This window comes from Staurois parvus, unplaced genomic scaffold (genome assembly GCF_062004578.1).
Source record: "Staurois parvus isolate SC_StPar_1 unplaced genomic scaffold, SC_StPar_1.0 ptg000931l, whole genome shotgun sequence".
NCBI classification, from domain to species: domain Eukaryota; kingdom Metazoa; phylum Chordata; class Amphibia; order Anura; family Ranidae; genus Staurois; species Staurois parvus.
In genome coordinates, this window is record NW_028318727.1 from 912,279 (window position 1) to 932,615 (window position 20,337).

Consider the following 20,337-nt stretch of genomic DNA (forward strand, 5'->3'; position numbering starts at 1 on the left):
CCATGAGGATTCAATAGGCCAAGAGAACTAGGCTGCAGCTGGGTGCTATTCCCTGATAGGCCAAGGAAACTAGGCTGCAGCGGATCCTGTGATCACTGGTGCTGCACAGGCACTGGTGGTCACAGGTCAGGAGGCCATGAGGACTCAATAGGCCAAGAGGACTAAGCTGCAGCTAGGAGCCATTTCTCAATAGGCCAAAGGGACTGGGCTTCAGCTGATCCTGTGATCACTGGTGCTGCACAGGTACCAGTGGTCACAGGACAGGAGGCCATGCTGAATAGGCTGCAGCTAGGGGCTGTGTTATTTCCTGATAGGCCAAAGGTACTAGGCTGCAGCTGATCCTGTGATCACTGGTGCTGCACAGGCACTGGTGGTCACAGGACAGGAGGCCATGAGGACTCAATAGGCCAAAGGGACTAAGCTGCAGCTAGGGGTGCTTTCTCAAAAGGCCAAAGGGACTAGGCTGCAGTGGATCCTGTGACACTGGTACTGAATAAGCACTGGTGGCTGCAGTATGAAGAGCATTCATGGGCGCTCAATTTAGGAAGTTACCAAATTAAATTTCAGACAGGGGAGTTATGAAGTTTGTTCAGAAGAAACAAGGGCATGGTAGGCATGAAGAGAAAGGAAACTAATGCCGCTACTGCTGCCGGTTTCTTCTTGCTATTGGTTGCCCTATCACATGCTCTCAATGTATGCAATCAAAGGCAATAGAACGCATTTACACTCCAAAGTGTCCCAAGCATGGATCAATTTATAGTTCAGGTGCACAACAAAAACATCATTGGGGTGCTACTCAGAGAGGGTGAAGCCTCAGTGGCATGTGTGTTGTGCACCTAAACAAAAAAATTGGTCTATGCTTAGGTCGATTTGGCATGTGGCTTCTGTCTTTTTCCTTTAAGGGCATTGTAGGCGATATTTCTTTCACACAATGATTTTGTCTTGTGACTTCAGCATTACATTTGGTACAAGCCAATTGCAAGATAATTTGGTGGTGTACAGAACCTGCCCCACTCTGCAGCATGCTGGGAAGTTGGTTAATCCTCCCCAGACTTATGGGGCTGTGCAGCAAGGAGAGTTTTTAAGGTTGCACATCTAATGAATGATGCCACAGAGGCAGTGCTGAGGCAAGGTCATCCAGTGCCCAGGACAAAGATGCCAAACTGGGCCCCCATCCCCCTATTTATGATATACAAGCTTAGAGGATCCTACACCCAGCAGTCACTCGCTTGTCGAAATCACTGCCACTGACACTACTCCTGTCAGCCTTGTAACAGAAGGAAGGCGCCCCATCCCTACAGGATACCATTACACCCAGGGCAGCCGCCCCTCCTGCCCACCCCTTGTCCGGGCCCTGCACAGAGGTAACCTACATATGACAATTAAAATGGAAATAAACCTGATTTTTAAAAGATTTCCAGCAGGCAGCTCTTTATTGCAGAAGACACACACACGGTCTGTTCTGCAATAACACACACTTACCTGCCTGCTTGCAGTCTTCTACTGATTGTATACTGAGCGGTGGAGAGAAGAGGTTGCGTGGAGCAGTCTAGCTGTGGGGGACGCAGAGGATTGGGCAAGTAGATTTTTTGTTCCCCTAGATCTAAACAAGCAATTAACCCCTGCAATGCAGGTACAGCCCCACTGCAAGGGATAATTTTTTTGGTTGGGCTTTAAATCAGTCTTGTGATACTCTGCTCAGCAGAAACCCAGGAGGGGGATCGCTGGTGTAGTGCACAGGTGCTAACAGGAGGGGGAACAGTGGTCCGTCATTAACTAATCAGTAGCAGCGGGTGTGTTCTTCACCAAGCTTTTCCACTGCAGCAGAAAGTTCCAAGACCAGGCTATGCTATTGTTGGAATACAGTGTTCATGTATTTTGTGAAACATCTACATGAGTATTCAGTAGAGATATATTCTTCAACCAGTAGATGGCAGTGTTTATAAGTTTGTAGCTGCTTCTATGGCATGTATACTCTATGTCTTAACTCAAAAAAAAGTTTTCTGTTTCCTGGTTGCAGTGAAGCCAGTGGCTTCCAATTGCCCAGCGGATAAAATTCAAAACACTAACACTGACGTATAAAGCCGTTCATAACACTGCCCCAAATTACATCACCGATCTTATCTCTAAATACCACCCAAACCATACTCTCCGCTCCTCGCAAGCCCTCCTACTCTCTAGCTCCCTTGTCTCCTTCTCCCATGCTCATCTCCAGGGCTTCACCCATCCTCTGGAACTCCATATCCCAATCTATCAGACTATCGCCTACTCTGTTCACTTTTAGGCGCACTCTGAAAACCTCTCTTCAGGGAAGCCTACCCCCACCCCAGCTAATACTGGAATCCTCTACTCTTCCAACCACTCCATCTCCCACAGTTATTACCTTTTGTACCACTATCCCCTCCCTCCTAGATTGTAAGCTCCAAGGAGCAGGCCCTCAAATCCTTCTTGTATTGAACTGTATTGTTTCTGTACTGTCTCCCACCATATTGTAAAACGCTGAGTAAACTGTCGGCGCTATATAAATCCTGTATAATAATAATAAGCACATGTGGACTGTGCACTGTGTTTGCTAGGGGTATATACAGAATTTCTAAAAGCTATCTATATATTACACATCCTTTGGTTGGTATAACAGTCCCCAATGTGTGTATTTCTAATGTGTATTTACCTGCTTGCTTGAAGTTCAGCTTTCATTTAAATTAAAAAAAAAAAAAAAAAAAAAAAAAGAAGACTTACAACAAGGCCAGTCCCAGGTAATTTGCTGTACTGCCCCAGTACATTGGATTTTCCATGACATTGAAGGGGAAGCCAGTGACTTTCTTATCCATTAAGATTCCAAAGTAGTCTCCTAAAACCAGACAAGAAATAATGTTTAGAGCTCATGGCTCAAAATGCATAAATTTAAAAGTGATCTGTCTTACCTTTCCATCTTCTGCTGTTCAACATGAGGGCAAAACAGAGAATAAACCCATTATGTATCATGCAGATAATTACACAATGTGTAAGGGCGCAGTGCGCTGTCAGAACAATAGCTTTCTTTTTTTTGCCCTAACAAGAATCAGTCACAATTGGGTTTATGCAAGAATCTGAATATTCAGCCTTTAGGACAGGTTCACACTAGGACGCGGTGAGTTTCCCTCACTGCATGTGAAAGCGCTGCCCTTGAGAGACGCGTGTGGGTGCCTTTAAATGTTAGTGGCATCCCAAATGCAACTCACAAATGCAGCACAGTTGTAGCCACCAAACCACATGGTACTGCATTGCCATGTGGTTTGGTGCTTGCAAATGGCAAAAGTAGTGCTTGCACTACCTTTTTCCATGCTCACATGCACTTTGCAGCCCAGTCGTATGAATGGGCTGTCAAAACCTGAACGCAACTCAACATGCACGTTCCAGTGTGAACTAGCCCCACATGATCATAAATTGCAGGTTTACCTAAGAAACACTTTTCGATGCACTGCCTAATTTAGTTTAAAGAGGAATTCCAGGAAAGGATATTTTATACATAGTTACATTGGTGCACCTTGGCATATTGTGACTATGTATATACCATACCTGGTCGATGCCCCGGAAGCTGGAAATCACTGAAGTAAGTTCTGCTTTAAGACATCAAAACAAAAAAGGGCAATTAAAGGAAAGGTAACATAAAAAAAAAAAAGAAGTGTACATTTTTATTGCGCAAAATGCCACAGTTCTAAATATACAAATTATGGCGCTGAAATGGTAATGGGATCTGCGGCAAAGTGCGCTTTAATGAACGGAGCCAATTTCCTGCTGTTGGCAGCTGCATGGCGGTAGCATAATGCAGGTTAGTAACGAGATGGATGGTCCAGTTTCCCAGCGTGGCCTGATATTTATGTGTGTATGATGTATAATGTATTCTAATAGGCAACGAACTTGCGTACGTACTTCTGTTCTTGTTATGAAGGCAACTGATGTGCAGTAATAAGGCAGATTAACAGGCGTGCGGCTGCTCATTAATTCATCCTGGATACGCTGTGGCTGGAGGAATGCTGGCAAGTTAGAAAAACTTACTTGCATTCATGTTATTTAAACCAAATTAAATACAGTGTGCTGCAGCTGAAATGATTGCTTAAAAGCTCGCTAAAATTATATATCAAAGACCCGATCCTTCACCTCCTGCTATGATCAAATTTGTAAGTAATATGCCTTAGGGGCAGAAAAATGTGTAGTCTTGCATTGGAACGAAAAAAAAAAAACCCTCGCTTTTGCCTAAGAATGTTTACACTCCTAAGATTGAAAACTGAGTTCTCCCCCCCCCCCCCGGTCACATCAAGCCCGACTTTGAAATCGTGCGACTTCACTGTAAGTCACACAATTGCAAAGTCAGGGACATGCCGATTTCAGGTGCGATGTGCAAGACATCGGACACAGATGTCTATGCAAATCTCACCAAAAGTAGTGCATGTACTACTTTAGAAATCAGTGCGGTTCCGACCAAGTCAGGACCGCACTGATATGACCGCTGCAATTGTTGACAATAGGGTGCAACTTAGCATGTGATTTGCAAGTCGCATGGCATGCAAATTGCATGCCAAGTCACAACTAGTGCGACCGGGGTCTTAAACCTGAACTCCACACAGATGTTTCATAAGTTACATTTTCATTAAGACTGCATTCACATTTTAGCATAGCGGAAATGCCTGATTTTGACAGGTGATTGTCACATGATTTTGTGTCGCCTAGGGCAGGCCTACAAGGGTTTGTTGCCCGAAAAGAAGCTCCTGACCATACACTAAGCAGAGTATTGATAAGTGTTGAACTGAATTAAATGTCTGAATTGAATTAACATAACCACATCCTTCTGTTTTCAAGGCATTATCCTGAGCTACAAATGCGTGCCATATGTGTGCAGTCATCACCTTTTCTTCATCTTAGCCGCGCTCACACTGTTTGACGTCAGTGATATAAAGGTATCTGTGTATGTGCTTACTGTGACCCTCAAGTGTCAAAAATCTGCTGGATTCCTCCTATACAGAAATATAAAGCAGCATTCCACCAGCTGAACATGCTACAATCCCATCTACAAACCTTTTGCAGCAAAGTTCTAATTATAATGTCGGACCACTGGAGAATTTGCTTCAGTAATGGTAGCCATACACATAAGATGTCATTGAATCTAGCTGGACTGAGTGATGGCCACATATTTTTGGAGACTTACAAACCTGCCATTTGGCTGCTACCCTAACGGATGAAGGTTGTAGTCAACTGGGTATATGAAGAGCCTCTTCTGATTGCTGCTGTTCTTCACACTGAAAGTGCCATCATTTTCTGTGCTGCCTACAGCTCCTCTTCCGTAGACGTGACTTTGTAAGCTGGGCATAAGGAGCAGACAAGTTCATGGAGTGTTCATTGGACCTGCATGTCCTGAGTGCCATCATCTTCTCTGCTGCCTACAGCTCCTCTTCAGTAGACGTGACTTTGTAAGCTGGGCATAGAGGAGCAGACAAGTTCATGGAGTGTTCATTGGACCTGCATGTCCTGAGTGCCATCATCTTCTGTGCTGCCTACAGCTCCTCTTCCGTAGATGTGACTTTGTAAGCTGGGCATAAGGAGCAGACAAGTTCATGGAGTGTTCATTGGACCTGCATGTCCTGAGTGCCATCATCTTCTGTGCTGCCTACAGCTCCTCTTCAGTAGACGCGACTTTATAAGCTGGGCATAAAGGAGCAGACAAGTTCATGGAGAGTTCGTTGGACCTGCATGTCCTGAGTGATGTGTGCATGGCCGATCACTCTCTAACGTGAGTGGCCAGCACCTTTCTGATGTTTCTGTATAAGATTTCAAAATGAGGGCTGAGAGCAGGGCCGTGGATAAGGAGGTACCACTGGTCCTCCTGTACAGGGCCCAAACCAGCAGTGGGACCCAGGCAGCAGGGTGAATTGGATGTGGGTTGGGAGGGTGATTGGCACAGCAGGGGCGGGGGACAATTACTGGAACTGATCCCCTGTATGGCTCTGTCTGCAGCACCCACTCAGTGCACCATACATTCCCCCCTGCTGCCCAAATTCCCCCCTTTCCCTGCAGTGCTACCGCCTTCCCTCCTCTCCTTCTCATTGGCAGCTGCCAGCACACAATAGGATCCTTCAGGATGGAGAGGGGAGGGAACGGTCTGGGAAATATGTCACATTCACCAGCCCCTTCCTTTCCTGAATGAACATATGAGGGATCAGTACCGATCACTTACTGTGTTCATTCATAACTGAAGCATAGTAAACTGTGTTTATTTGGGGGCCCTGTAAATTGGCTGTATGGGACCCTGTGGTTTCTTACAGCAGCCCTGGCTGAGAGGCAGTCTCTGGGTCTGACTGAGATCTACAGCCCTGGCCAAACGTTTTGAGAATGACACAAATATTAATTTACCTGCAAGGAAACACGAGCGGTCATCATTGCTTTGAACAAAAAAGGATTCACAGGCAAGGATATTGTTGCTACTAAGATTGCACCTAAATCAACCATTTATCAGATCATCAAGAACTTTAAGGAGATAGCTCCAATTGTTGTGAAGAAGGCATCAGGGCACCCAAGCAAATGCCAGGACCAGAGGCGGACTGACGGATCATGGGGCCCCTGTGTCCTTGCCCAAACTCAAAAAAGCCTATGAAAAAGGTACCAGGGGCATCTCATGGAGCCCCCAGGCAGTGCCCGAGTTTCCAAATGGTCAGTCCGACGCTGGCCAGGACCGTCTCCTGAAATTGATTTAGCTGCGGGATCGGGGCACCACCAGTGCAGAGCATGCTCAGGAATGGCAGCAGGCAGGTGTGAGTGCATCGGCACGCACAGTGAGGATGAAGAAAAGTGAAGACTTTTGGAGGATTGGCCTGGTGTCAAGAGGCGCAACAAAGAAGCCACTTCTCTTCAGGAAAAACATCAGGGACATACTGATATTCTGAAAAAGGTACAGGGGTTGTACTGCTGAGGACTGGGGAAAGTCATTTTCTCTGATGAATCCCCTTTACGATTGTTTGGGGCATCCAGAAAAAAACCTTGTCCGGAAAAGAAAAGGTGAGCTACTGTGTCCTGTGTCATGCCAACAGTAAAGCATCCTGAGACCATTCATATGTGGGGTACTTCTCAGCCAAGGGAGTGGGCTCACTCACAATATTGCCTAAGAACACAGCCATGAATAATAAATGGTACAAAAACATCCTCCGAGAGCAACTTCTCCCAACCATCCAAGAACAGTTTGGTGATGAACATTGCTTTTTCCAGCATGATGGAGCACCTTGCCATAGGGCAAAAGTGATAATGAACTGGGTTGAGGAATATAACATTGAAATTTTGGGTCTATGGCCAGGAAACTCCCCAGACCTTAATCCCACTGAGAACTTAGCCAAGAAATTGATTGACACAATGTTGGGGCAAATTGCAGAGGTCTTGAAAAAGAAGGGTCAACACTGCAAATATTGACTCTTTGCATAAACTTCATGTAATTGTCAATGAAAGCCTTTGCCACTTATGAAATGCTTGTAATTTTACTTCAGTATACCATAGTAACATCTGTCAAAAAGATCTAAAAACACTGAAGCAGAAGACTTTGTGAAAATTAATATTTGTGTCATTCTCAAAACTTTTGGCTAGGGCTGTATTAATTGTGAGTCCTGCATCCCTTCCTCTTTAGTGCAGAAAGCAACTACTAGAACATGTCTTTTAATGGCTACCTGTGTCCCCTTGGAGGGATCTCCCCTCACTTCCTGTTCTGCCTGACACCTGTCAAGCAAACAGGAAGGAAAATTTCCCTCACTTCCTATTCCAACTCTCGACAACAAGCAAGAAGAAATCACCGAAATATGGACAAAACACTAAAATCCAGAAGTTCTAAACCAACCGCTAAATAAAAATATATATATTTGGATTAAGTTAAACTTTAAAATGTATGCAATGCCAATCATTAAATCTTAGAAGCTTTAACAAGTGAAAATGGTTGTAACCCACTGAAATGCTAAAATGAATAACGAACAAAGCATATTCTTTTATAGTGTGCACTTGCCTGTATCCAAAGCGCCTACTGTGATTTCTGTCTGCTCCCTCATTCCTCTGCTATCTGCATGAGTCACTTCTGACAGTCTACTCTATACCTACACCAAGCAATCCCTATAATGCCCCCTCCAGCATACAGCAGGTATTAACAGCCTCAGCTGTGCATGTTTGCCTGTGAGACTGTGTAGAGGAAGGGGGGAGTGTCCATTCCCTCCACCCAGGTCTCAAATTACACTCAGCACTGTGCTCCATGCCATGCAGTGTATGACATGAGATCCCTGCTCCATGCCTCCTGGAGCTCAGAAATGCTTTAAAAAATTACTGCTTTAGGAGGCTATAGAGAAAAGAGTACTGCAGATAAACAGGTACAACTTGTGTAGGAGAATTTATTTCATTTCTGTGTATCCTCTGAGGATAGTCACTTCACTGGGTATATGTAATGGCGTATAACCACACTGATGGATTTTCAAAAGTCATTTTTGATACATTTAAATCTGCACGCATAGAAAAATGAATACTTTTTAATCCTGCCAAGTTTTTGCTTTGGTACTTTGTGTTTAGGGCGTGACAGCACTTTCCCTCTCTCACAACTGTGCCCCTGTGTTGTCACCCTATCACACAAGGTTTCGATGGGGATTACAAGGAGCTACTTGAAGACACTCTCCACAGGCATGGCAACTGAGAATTGTCACACAGCCATCGCTGGAATGCTTGTAGACACAAATTGGCTGCAAAGAGGCTGTGGGAGATCAGCAGTGCAGAGAAGTAGCAAAGGATGAAAAACTGTGAAAATTGTATTTTTGTAGAGGAAAAAGGAATTGTGCATGATACAGTGTTTTAGCAAATGAAATGTCATCCATCCACAGTTTTCATTTACCTTAAAAGCAATAGCAATTTTTATATTTGGCTGTAACTTTATTCCGAAATTTACTTTCCCAAAATGTTTCATAAATTTGAAGTTACATCTATTTCTGACTTTCATGCACCATACACAGCAGAATGCTTTCCAGGAACAGAACTATTGCAGGCAAATCTCTAAACAGTGCACAAGTGTAAGTGTGACATTCATCTGCTTTTTCCATCTGCTATGTATCACGGTCATTCTGGAGAAAAATGAGGACATGGATAATCCTGCTACAAATGTCTGGCCCTTCCGGATTCCTCTTCTCCCACATTTGATATAGGAGAGGATGAGAGAGCCATAGACATAATATAAATCCAATTAATCTTTACTTCTCACAAGAAAACTCAAACGTGTTTTGGGGGATCAATACCCCCCACAGGAACTTTGTCCTGTGGTCTGATGAGACCAAGATCAACTGATTGGGTTCAGATGGTGTCAAGCGTGTGTGGTGGCAACCAGGTGAAGAGTACAAAGACAAGTGTGTCTTGCCTACAGTCAGGCATGGTGGTGGGAGTGTCATGGTCTGGGGCCCCATGATGGTGGGGATGTATGAGTGCTGCCAGCACTGGGGAGCTACAGATCATTGAGGGAACCATGAATGCCAACATGTACTGCAGTATTCCAACATAACGACCCCAAACACACCTCCAAGACCACCACTGCCTTGCTAAAGAAGCTGAGGGTAAAGGTGATGGACTGGCAAAGCATGTCTCCAGACCTAAACCCTTTTGAGCATCTGTGAGGCATCCTCAAAACAGAAGGTGGAGGAGCGTAAGGTCTCTAACATCCACCAGCTCCGTGATGTCGTCATGGAGGAGTGGAAGAGGACTCCAGTGGAAACCTGTGAAGCTCTGGTGAACTCCATGCCCAAGAGTGTTAAGGCAGTGCTGGAAAATAATGGTGACCACACAAAATATTGACACTTTGGGCCCAATTTGGACCTTGTCACTTAGGGGTGGACTCACTTTTGTTGCCAGCGGTTTAGACATTAATGGCGGTGTGTTGAGCTATTTTGAGGGGACAGCAAATTTCCATGTTATACAAGCTGTACACTGACTGTCTCATTGTAGCAAAGTGTCATTTCTTCAGAGTTGTCACATGAAAAGAGAGAATACAATATTTTACAAAAATGTGAGGGGTGGGCTCACTTCTGTGAGATACTGTATATAATATATACAGTTTTTTTCTGTTCATATTTTTTTCACATTAGATCAGTTTAACTCTTTTTTGTACAATTGTTACAAATTTGCGTAGTCTATTCTATTAACCAGATTAAAATGAAAAGAGGAAAACAGTATAGGCTCTCATCATACACTGGGACTGTCGTTAAAAAACAACAATTCTAAGAAGAGCGAGGCGAGCGTCAGCAGGCACTACCATCAAACGCGGAACATAAAAGCTTTACTATTAACCTGCCATAGTTACATTACTTTAACCACTTTCTGCTTTGCATTTCAAAGGGCGGTGAGCGTTATTGCAGAGCGATGCGAGTGTGACACGGCTCTGCGATCGCGGAGAGTATTTGATTCCTAGGTGTCACATTCACAGCTCCCTGTGGAATTCGCCTTCTCCATGGAGACAGAAGTATATATAATGTCAGTTGTAGGGCCAGCCGAAGGGGGGCATACGCTATGAGGCGGCAGTTACCTTTCCCAGAATCCTATGGTCTGTGGGATCTTATTAGGTTCTACTCTAAATAATAACTTCATCACAACATTACCTGGAATGTTACGAAGAATTGTGCAATTAGCTAGTCATCTATATGTTAATGCATAGGAATGTAGATACACATGAGTCATAGCTAACACAGGCTATTAATATGTTACAGAACACGCACGTTGTTGCTGGTAAAGAGGGTGAAACTGGTTCACAGCTGGTGTTGACCCTCTACTCACCTGCAGCCAAAAAACATTTTGAATCCACGTTCAAACTGGTCAAGTTCATCCACAACTCAATCACTTGCAGGTTTCCTAAAGTGACCCTGCTGCCCCTGAACAACATTGAAAAGTAAAGCACACTTTGAAAGAAGAAGCTTTATGCTTACCTGTTTGGCGGGTGGCGTGATGAAAATTAGCTTTCTTGCAGAGCAGAGAGGCAGCCATGGTTCCTCATGCCAGTACGTGCCAGGGTTCCTCTTGCCAGTGGTTGGCATGGTTCCTACTGCCAGTGAGTGCAATGGTTCCTCCTGTCAGTGGGTGCCTTGATTTCTCCTGTTGGCGGATGCCATGGTTCCTCTTGCCAGTGGTTGGCATGGTTCCTGCTGCAAGTGGGTGCCATTGTTACTCCTGCTGACTCCTATTTCACTACTGTGTTTTGTAATTACGTAAGAGCTGGCAGGAGGAACCAGAGTGCACAGCCATGGTCTCTATTGTTGGTGGGGGCCACCATTCCTCTATAAGAGGGTATCGTAGTTCCCCTTACTGGTGGATAGCATGTCTCCTCTTGCTGGTTACTGGCATGTTTCCTACTGCCAGTGGGTGCCAAAGTGCATCCATCAGTGGTTGCCATGGTTCCTCTTGCTGGTGGTTGAAATGATTCCTGTTGCAAGTGGGTGCCGTTGTTACTCCTGTTGACTATTTCACTACTGTGTTTAATAATTATGTAAGAGCGGTCATGGTTCTCCTTGCCGGTGGATACCATGGGTCCTCTTGCTGGTTATTGACATGGTCACTACTGCCAGTGGGTGCCAAGGTTCATCCATCAGTGGTTGCCATGGTTCCTCTTGCTGGTGGTTGAAATGATTCCTGCCGCAAGTGGGTGCTATTGTTACTCCTGCTGACTATTTCACTACTGTGTTCAATAATAATGTAAGAGCGGTCATGGTTCTCCTTGCCGGTGGATACCATGGGTCCTCTTGCTGGTTATTGACATGGTCCCTACTGCCAGTGGGTGCCAAGGTTCATCCATCAGTGGGTTCTATGGCTCCTCTTGCTGGTGGGTGGCATGGTCCTCCTGCAAGCAAGTACTATGGTTATTTTTGCTGAATTCTATTTCACTATTGTGTTCTGTAATTACACAGCAGCTGGCAGGAAGAACCAGAGTGTACAGCCATTGTCTCTCCTGTTGGTGGGTGCCACCATTCATCTATAAGTGGGTGTCATGGTTCCCCTTGCCAGTGGATACCATGGTTCCTCTTGCTGGTTATTGGCATAGTTCCTACTGCCAGTAAGTATCAAGGTTCCTCTTGATGATGGGTGGAATGACTACTACTGCCAGTGAGTGCCATGGCTCATCCTTCAGTGGATGCCATGGTTGTTAGAAAATGCCAATGCTGAAAAAGGCTAAAAACCGCTAATGCAAAACAGCTAAAATAATTCAACAAAGCTCATGTTTTTAACACAGCATTCTACAGCAAACATTACTGGCGTTTTTATAAGGTCTAGTGTGCATGAGGTGTACTTTTAATGGGGTGTTTAGCACAATGCACCTCAGCGTACAAAAACATATTTGCAGCAATGTACTGCAACGAAGCGTAACTGGACCCCCACAGTTTTGTCCAGAAGTGACCTTTTAAATGACTCCAGTTGTGAGGCTGCCATTGCTGATCTCAGATAGGGAGCTCAAGGATGGCATTTCAATAATAAAAGGAGGACTGTTTTTCAGGACACTCTTGCTGTACAGTATATTGTGATGTCAAGAATTTACACATGTGGACTTTAGCTTACATTCACATTTAGCACTTTGTTGTGAATGCGCGCAAAATTGCGCCCGACGTATGCACATTTTATGTGTGTTTTTTCACCACACACATATGGCAGTCCATTCATGTGCATCAAAAGGCAGCAAAAGCACCTTAGGAACCTTTTGGAGCATCGAGCTTCGCTACTCTTTAAGCAAACATTTTGCCGTATTTTATGCACTTACTCTAAAAACTCCCATTTTTTTTGCTGCGCCATTAACAATGAATGGCAATGTAAGCGCTACATTTTTTTTGAGTGTTTCATAAACGTGGGCAAATTGATTGATTTTTTCACGTTTACCAAATGCTAAATAAGGCCTCATTCACACCTGAGCAGTTTGGAGCTCAAAGCTCAGGGAGAAAAAAATCAATTATTCTCTATGGTGATGGTTCACATATCCACTCCTAGTTATCTGAAGCTCAAAAAAGTTTTGGAGCTACTTTTGTAGCTCAGTTCAGGCAGATTGGTGCATTTTTGAGTGTTTTGTTGCACATTTGTGAGCGTTTTTCCACTCAAATGCAAAAATTAAATAATGAATAAATAAATAAATAACATTCATAAATATATTAAATAATCATCATAAATAATCAATAAAAAAATGAATTTGCTTGAAAAATGCTGCACAAAAATGCTCAACAAAACACCCAAAATAATGCATAAAGGTGTGATGCTCAGGTGTGAATGCAGAGTTGATTAAACAGAACCTGTGCCTATTCCTTGTATACACTACATATATACAATCTATAACAATGGACACAAATAGGGACATGGGAGACAGCCTCCTAGAAACTGGAGGCATCCAGTCACCAGGGCGGGATCTAGGGGGGGCTAGGGTGGGCTGTGCCCCCCAGATTTTAGTTGTACCCCTCACAGATCTGTGAGAGTGCATCCACTGATCCGTGAGCCAGTTTGATGCAGAAGCTGATGTAAGGGGGCACTCCGATGGGGACATCTGATGCAAGGGGGACTCTAATGGGAACCGGATGTAAAGGGGGGCTCTGATGGGGACCCAGATGTGAAGGAGAATTCCTAAGATTGACTCCGATAGGGACTGTGATGTAAGGGGAACTCTGATGGAGACACCTGATGTAAAGTGGGATTCTGATGGGCACCTGGAAGTAAAGGGGGCTCAGATGGGGACCCAGATGTGAAGGGGGATTCCTAAGATTGACTCTGATGGGAACTTGATGGGGACATTGATGTAAGGGGGACCTCGATGGGGACACTGATGTAAGGGGGGACTCTGATGGAGACACCTGGTATAAGGGGGCACTCTGATGGAATCCTTATATAAAAAGGGGGAATCTCATGAGGTCTCCTGATATAAAAGAGGACTCTGATAAAGACTACTAATATAAAGGGGGACTCTGAAAGGGCCATCTGATATAAGGGGGCACAGGTTTTTGTAATCACTCTAATCAAGCCTTTCTCAACCAGGGTGCCCAGGCACCATGGTGTACCTTGAGATTTCTACAGGGGTGCCTTGGCAAAATGTCTACAAATTGCCCAAAATTTGTATACAAGCCAGCGGGTGGAACAAGCCGGCCTTTTAGTTACAAAAAAACCACAGGATTTCATTGTGTGCCATTACAACCTTCTAGCTGTCCTGACAACCAATGACATCATCAGTTGATAAGGAGGATGTTGGTTGCCTGTACAGCATCCTAGTTTGCCCCTCCCCTGCCCATCTCTCCCAGTGCTGGGGTCACATCAGCTCAGTGATGGAGAAACACAAGAATACTAGTCAGTACCAGTGTGTAAAAGTGTATTTGCTTTGGAAGACTAAGTCCCCTCTAAGGTTGGGGGTCCTACATGTGTGGATGTTGCTGCGTTATATAAAACTATTAGAACAGTTTTTCACATTTTAGAATGGGGTGCCTCGGGACTGTCCAGAATTTATAAGGGTGCCTCGGGACTGTCCAGAATTTATAAGGGTGCCTCGGGACTGTCCAGAATTTATAAGGGTGCCTCGGGACTGTCCAGAATTTATAAGGGTGCCTCGGGACTGTCCAGAATTTATAAGGGTGCCTCGGGACTGTCCAGAATTTATAAGGGTGCCTTGACTGAAAAAAGGTTGAGTAGCACTGATCTAACCTAAAACAGCCTAATACAAATTAGTGTTTTCCAAGTTGTGACATTGTGACAGACTGTCAGCGACTCACACAATGCCGACATTACACCCCCTGACTTTTTTCCTGCACCCCCAGATCAGATAGGGTAGATCAGTGGTCTCCAAACTGTGGTCCACGGGCCGGATGTGGCCCTTTGCTTACCTTTATCTGGCTCTTGGGGCACTAATCCTCTCACTAATATGAAGCATTATTCCTCTCAGGGCATTCTCAGAAATTAAGTGCAGGAGCTCCCCCCTTCTGAGTGACTTCTTGTCTCAGCCCCCCACTCACCCACCTCCGAGCAACGTCCTTTGGTTCCACCCCCCACCTACCTCCCAGTACAGCTCCTTTTACAGAGTACAGAGCGAAGTATCATTTTGTGGTGCTAAGTAATTTGCATGGAATTTGTTAATCATCAAAAGAAAAGCAGTAAAACAGATCCCTTGCAGTCAGCGGCAATATATTCCCCCAGCAACAATGGATCCCCACAATAAAATACCACCCAATCAACAATAGACCCCAGCAGCAACAACAGATCTAAAAACCAGCATCAGTAGACTGTCCAGCAACCAGCAGCAAAGACCCATCCCTCAACAGTAGACCCTTTCCAGCAACAATGGACCCAGCAACAATAAATCCCCACCAGCAATAATAGACCTCCCCAGCAACAAAAGACCACCCCCTAAAATAGATCCCCACCGGTGACAATAGATTCCCCAGCAGCCAGCATCAATAGACCTTCCAGTACATCCCAGCACCCCTTGCCATTACATATATCCAGTGCTGGAGGTGCTGGAATTGCATTCCCCCCGCATTCCCGCAGAAAAAAGCCCTGATTCCTCTCATTGATACGTGGCATTATTCTTCCCATTGACACCAATAATGAGGAACCATTCCTTACACTGACAGTAAAGATGGGGCATTTCTTCTATTGACCACCAAGCCTGAGGCATTGTTTACTTGCATTTTCTTCTCCCAGTGGCCACATTCCGCATCCCCCCCCCCCCAAGTCTAAAGTCTAAAGGACAGTAAACTGGCCCTTTGTTTAGAAAGTTTGGAGTCCCCTTTTCTTCTTTTTTTTTTTTTTTTTATCTTTTAGTCTGCGGAGGTGCAAAAAAATTAAAACCCATAAGTGGACACAAAACGTGCAAGTGCAAAACACAAACACAAAAAAATGCACTTATGGGTGTGCTTTAGTCCACCCCCGAAGGGGTAGGACCTCTAACCTGATCCACCGGGGCGCAAGGCTTGTGACAGGGACAAAAGGTTTCCACATGGCCCATCTAGCCAAAGGCCTGGAGGACCCCTTTCCTTCTGGCTAGCCGAAGCCGACCACCAAGTACTAGATCAGGGGGTTTTCCCGCAGAGAGACCCCCCCCCAGGGACATAGGAGGAAGGAACCTGATGGCCACGCATCTTTCCCCTAGACTTCAGGGCAGGCCCAAGGACCCACACCCTCCATCCTGGTGAGAAAGAAAAAAAGTTTGGAGCCCCCTGGGCTGGATGACCCTAGCTCAGACTGCGCAAATTTCTGAAAATGCCTCAAAAGGGTTGAGTTTCACTTGGAAAGCATACAGGAGCGCACTCAGGGTGACCCTACAAAGTTCACGGTGTGAGCGAACGTGCGATTTGTTCTAATTACCCAGAATTCCTTTGTGCTCAGCAGAGCTTGCAGGCTGCCACATTATAGTGGAATACACCCAGAGGGGCCCTGGAGGGTAGAACCAGGGAAATGGGGAGAAGTAGAAGACAGACACGGCACTGAAGCCCAGGAAAGCTTTATGAAGTCGTGCATTAAGTCTGACCGATATATGAACAGGAATCATTCATCCACACCAATCCGCGGGTCCTGCTTACCGCCAACGCACGATCTGCAAAGGGTATCACAGGTTCACAGGTTCTGCAGAGGGAATCATGACCGTATTTTCAGTAAACATATATTTTTAGTTATTAAAATGTCTGGCAACCTGAACAGTAAACTGCTTTTATTTTCTACCATTTTTCACTGTTAACTAAACCACCCAACCACATCTAGGTCCTGTATGCTTTCCAAGCGTAACTCAACCCTTTTGGGGCATTTTCAGAACTTGTCCCAGTCTGAGCTAAGGTCACCTAGCCCAGGGGGCTCCAAACTTTTTTTCTTTCTCACCAGGATGGAGGGTGTGGGTCCTCGGGCCTGCCCTGAAGGGGGAAGATGCGTGGCCATCAGGTTCCTTCCTCCCCTGTCCCTGGGGGGGGGGGGTCTCTCTTCGGGAGAGCCCCCTGACCTAGTACTTGGTGGCAGGGACATCCCTAGGTTGGTGTCACCCGGTGCGATAACACTTGGTGTCACCCCTCTGACGATCCCTGTAGGATGGTTCAGATCTGCGGATTGAGCATAATGGATCGGACTCCAATCCATTATGTTCCCCAATTCGCAGATCCGATCCATCCTGCGGGGATCGTCGGCTTTCTTTACAACTTACCTTTTCGTGGAGCGGGTCCGGTGTCACCCCGTATAGGTTGCATGCTGACGATCCCTGCAGGATGGATCGGATCTGCGGATTGAGCATAATGGATCAGACTCCGAGACCATTATGCTCCCCAATCCGCAGATCCCATCCATCCTGCGGGGATCGTTGGCTTGCTTTACAACTTACCTTTTCGTGGAGCGGGTCCGGTGTCACCCCATGTGGTAAGTGTCACCGCAGGCCGCACCCCCTTCCCCTACCTTGGGACGCCCCTGCTTGGTGGTCGGCTTTGGCTAGCCAGAAGGAAAGGGGTTCTCCAGGCCTTTTGGCTAGGTGGACCATGTGGAAACCTTTGTCGCTGTCAGGAGCCTTGCACCCCGGGGGATCAGGGTAGAGGTCCTACCCCTTCGGGGGGTGGACTAAAGCACACCCCTAAGTGCACTTTTTTGTGTTTGTGTTGCATTGTAAAATAAATACATAAATAAAAAGGGAGTACCAAGCCAAGGTGCTGTGATGTTTTCTATGATGTATCCTGCCAGCCCCTCCCACCAACTATAACCTGTCTATATTGTATAGAGAAGCGCAGAGACCCAGTGATGACATTACAGGAGCAGGAAGGTTGTATTTCAAAATGTTATTAGCATGTTGATGAAGGGTGGAGGGGAGGAACCAGGGAAGGCAAAATATAATCAGATTAAACATCAGCTTTAAAGGAAAACTCCTAAAATAAAAAAAAAGCCAATGCATGGCGTCCTTGCATGCTGTAAATGGGTGAGACGAGATGCGTTTTGCAGGTGAGCCATGTCCTATGTTTATGTAAATGGCATAGTTTCATGTAGATTACATTTAATGAGAAGCTAACTGCGACAAAGGTCAGGGGAAAAAAAAAAAAAAAAAAATCGCACGGAGAGAGCAGATTTCTCTGATGTCAGGCAGATGACATGAGTGTGGTATGAACAGGAAAAAAAGGCGACAACTACACACAAACAACACGCAGTGACACAGACATAACAGGCCTGGAAAACAGCAGAACAAGCTCGTGTTTATGTCATTCGTTTCTGTGCGCAATTTAACATTTACCGCTACAAGGTGTACTGCAAGGCTGGCGTAGTTTTGAATGCAACGCTGGAGGCGAATTGTTGTCACCTGGCTGTGGATCTGGTCTAAGTAGTGTGTGGGACACGTGATGTACCCGTGGACTGTCCCGATTGTATTTCTTGATCATCTTTTTTGGAAAAAACTTCATGCTCATTCCATTCATTTTATATACATCAGATAATCTCCAGATAAAATATACAGCGGAAATACCTGGAGGTGAACGGATTTACCTGCCATAGCAGCTTCCCGACAGCCCTATAGCAGGACTACTGCTACAAGACGTATTTAAAGGGTTAAATATGCATTGGATCGCATCTGGTGCCAATGAGCCCTAAATCAGGCTGGGTTATTTTTTTTATTATCTGAAATGCTAATGCTTGTTCAGGCTCTTGAAGTGTCCATGGAACCCTACGAGAAGTTTTTTCATTTTTACACAGAATGTCTACCAGTGTTGCCAACCTCCCACAGCATTTTTTTTTTACGGACAAAACATGGCGGAGCACATTTTTTTACTGACAACCTGAGAAATGACATTAAAAAAGGAAGACAAATCAATATTGGAACAGCATAAACACAATATGGAACATTGACAATACCTATAACAAGTCATTTGCTGTTTTAGTCTCGGTGCACACCACTGCGACCTGAAAGTCGCAGAACTTACAGTGCGATTTCGCCAGGCGGCTTTCTGGCGACTTGAGTACTATTTTGAAGCGACTTTGAAGCAACTTTCAGGGAATGCTGGGTAATATTCCTGTAATATCAGATCCAAATCACATCAATATAGATGAGGACCCAACTTGGAGGCGACTTCCATTAAAACATCTATGGGAAGTCGGATAGAAGTCGCCTTGAAGTAGTACAGGAACCTTTTCTAAAGTTGGAGCATTTTTATTTATAATGATATTTCCCTGTTTGCCTTTAACATGTCTTTTTATACTTTATACGGTATGTATTTATATGGCTTCGGCAAGTTTTTTTTAGCAGGTGACCTGACCTCACCTGGTGATGGCAAAACAAGTATTAATGAGAGAGGTTTTTGATGATACTATTTTTCACAGTGATACAGTAATGTGGGCATCTGTTTATTTAAATCACATCAATAATTAACTGCATCATTGTGTATATAGTGTATATACTGTAGCATAAGAAAAAAAACCTAAATACAAATGTATAAATTTACAAATCAGCCTGAACAGTAAACCGGAGATAAAAAGGCACTTTGTTGATTTCAGTAGAGCTAATTCAGATGGCTCTCATTGACTAACGTGTGGCCTCGCGTGTCATGCGACGTGGGGCCTCGCCTGTCATGCATCTTGGGTTCTCACGTGTCATGCGACGTGGGGCCTCACCTGTCATGCGACGTGGGGCCTCACCTGTCATGCGACGTGGGGCCTCACCTGTCATGCGACGTGGGGTCTCACGTTATTATTATACAGGATTTGTATAGCGTCAACAGTTTGCTCAGCACTTTACAATATAATGAGAGATAATACAGCAACCAAATGATTTAATACAAGAGGGTTAGGAGGGCCCTGCTCCTGGGAGCTTACAATATAGGACTATGCGACTTGTGGTCTCACAAGTCGGATGCCAAGTCGCAGCAGTGTGAACTGAGCCTTATGCGGGCCATAGATGGGATGAAAAACGTCCGGAAAAAAAAAAAAAAAAAAAATCGGACGATTTTCGGATAGTGCGGTACTCAGTCGGCCGTTTTTAGTGATTTTTGACCTTTTGGATTAACGGCCCTGCTGGAAAATAATCGGCCAAATTTGACGTTCTACCGATTTTCGTGGCAATGATGGACAAATCTGCTGATCTTTTTCCGATTTTAAAAAATGCGCATGAGCAGTGACATGAAAGAAGAAGGAAAAGAAGAAAAGGAAAAAAAAAGAGAATATGGATGAGAAGAAGAAGAAATAGAATATGAATAAAAAGAAGAAATAGAAAATAACAAAGAAGATGAAATAGAAGAAATAGAATATGAATAAGAAGAAGAAATAGAAGAAATAGAATATGAAGAGAAAAAAAAAAGAATTTCAGTCCGATATTATATTTGACATTTAAACGTATAGCAACATTGTATCTGA

At 44.8% G+C, this 20,337-nt stretch overlaps 1 protein-coding gene across 3 annotated transcripts in view; it reads right to left on the reverse strand.

Annotated features, from left to right (window-relative positions):
• The window catches only part of PEMT (phosphatidylethanolamine N-methyltransferase), a 168,148-nt gene that overhangs the window by 36,092 nt on the left and 111,719 nt on the right, over positions 1 to 20,337 (reverse strand). For all 3 annotated transcript variants that reach the window (XM_089656728.1, XM_089656729.1, XM_089656727.1), the window contains exon 5: positions 2,740 to 2,851. In XM_089656728.1, the coding sequence (XP_089512854.1) occupies positions 2,740 to 2,851 (112 nt within the window). The remainder of the gene's footprint in view (positions 1 to 2,739; positions 2,852 to 20,337) is intronic.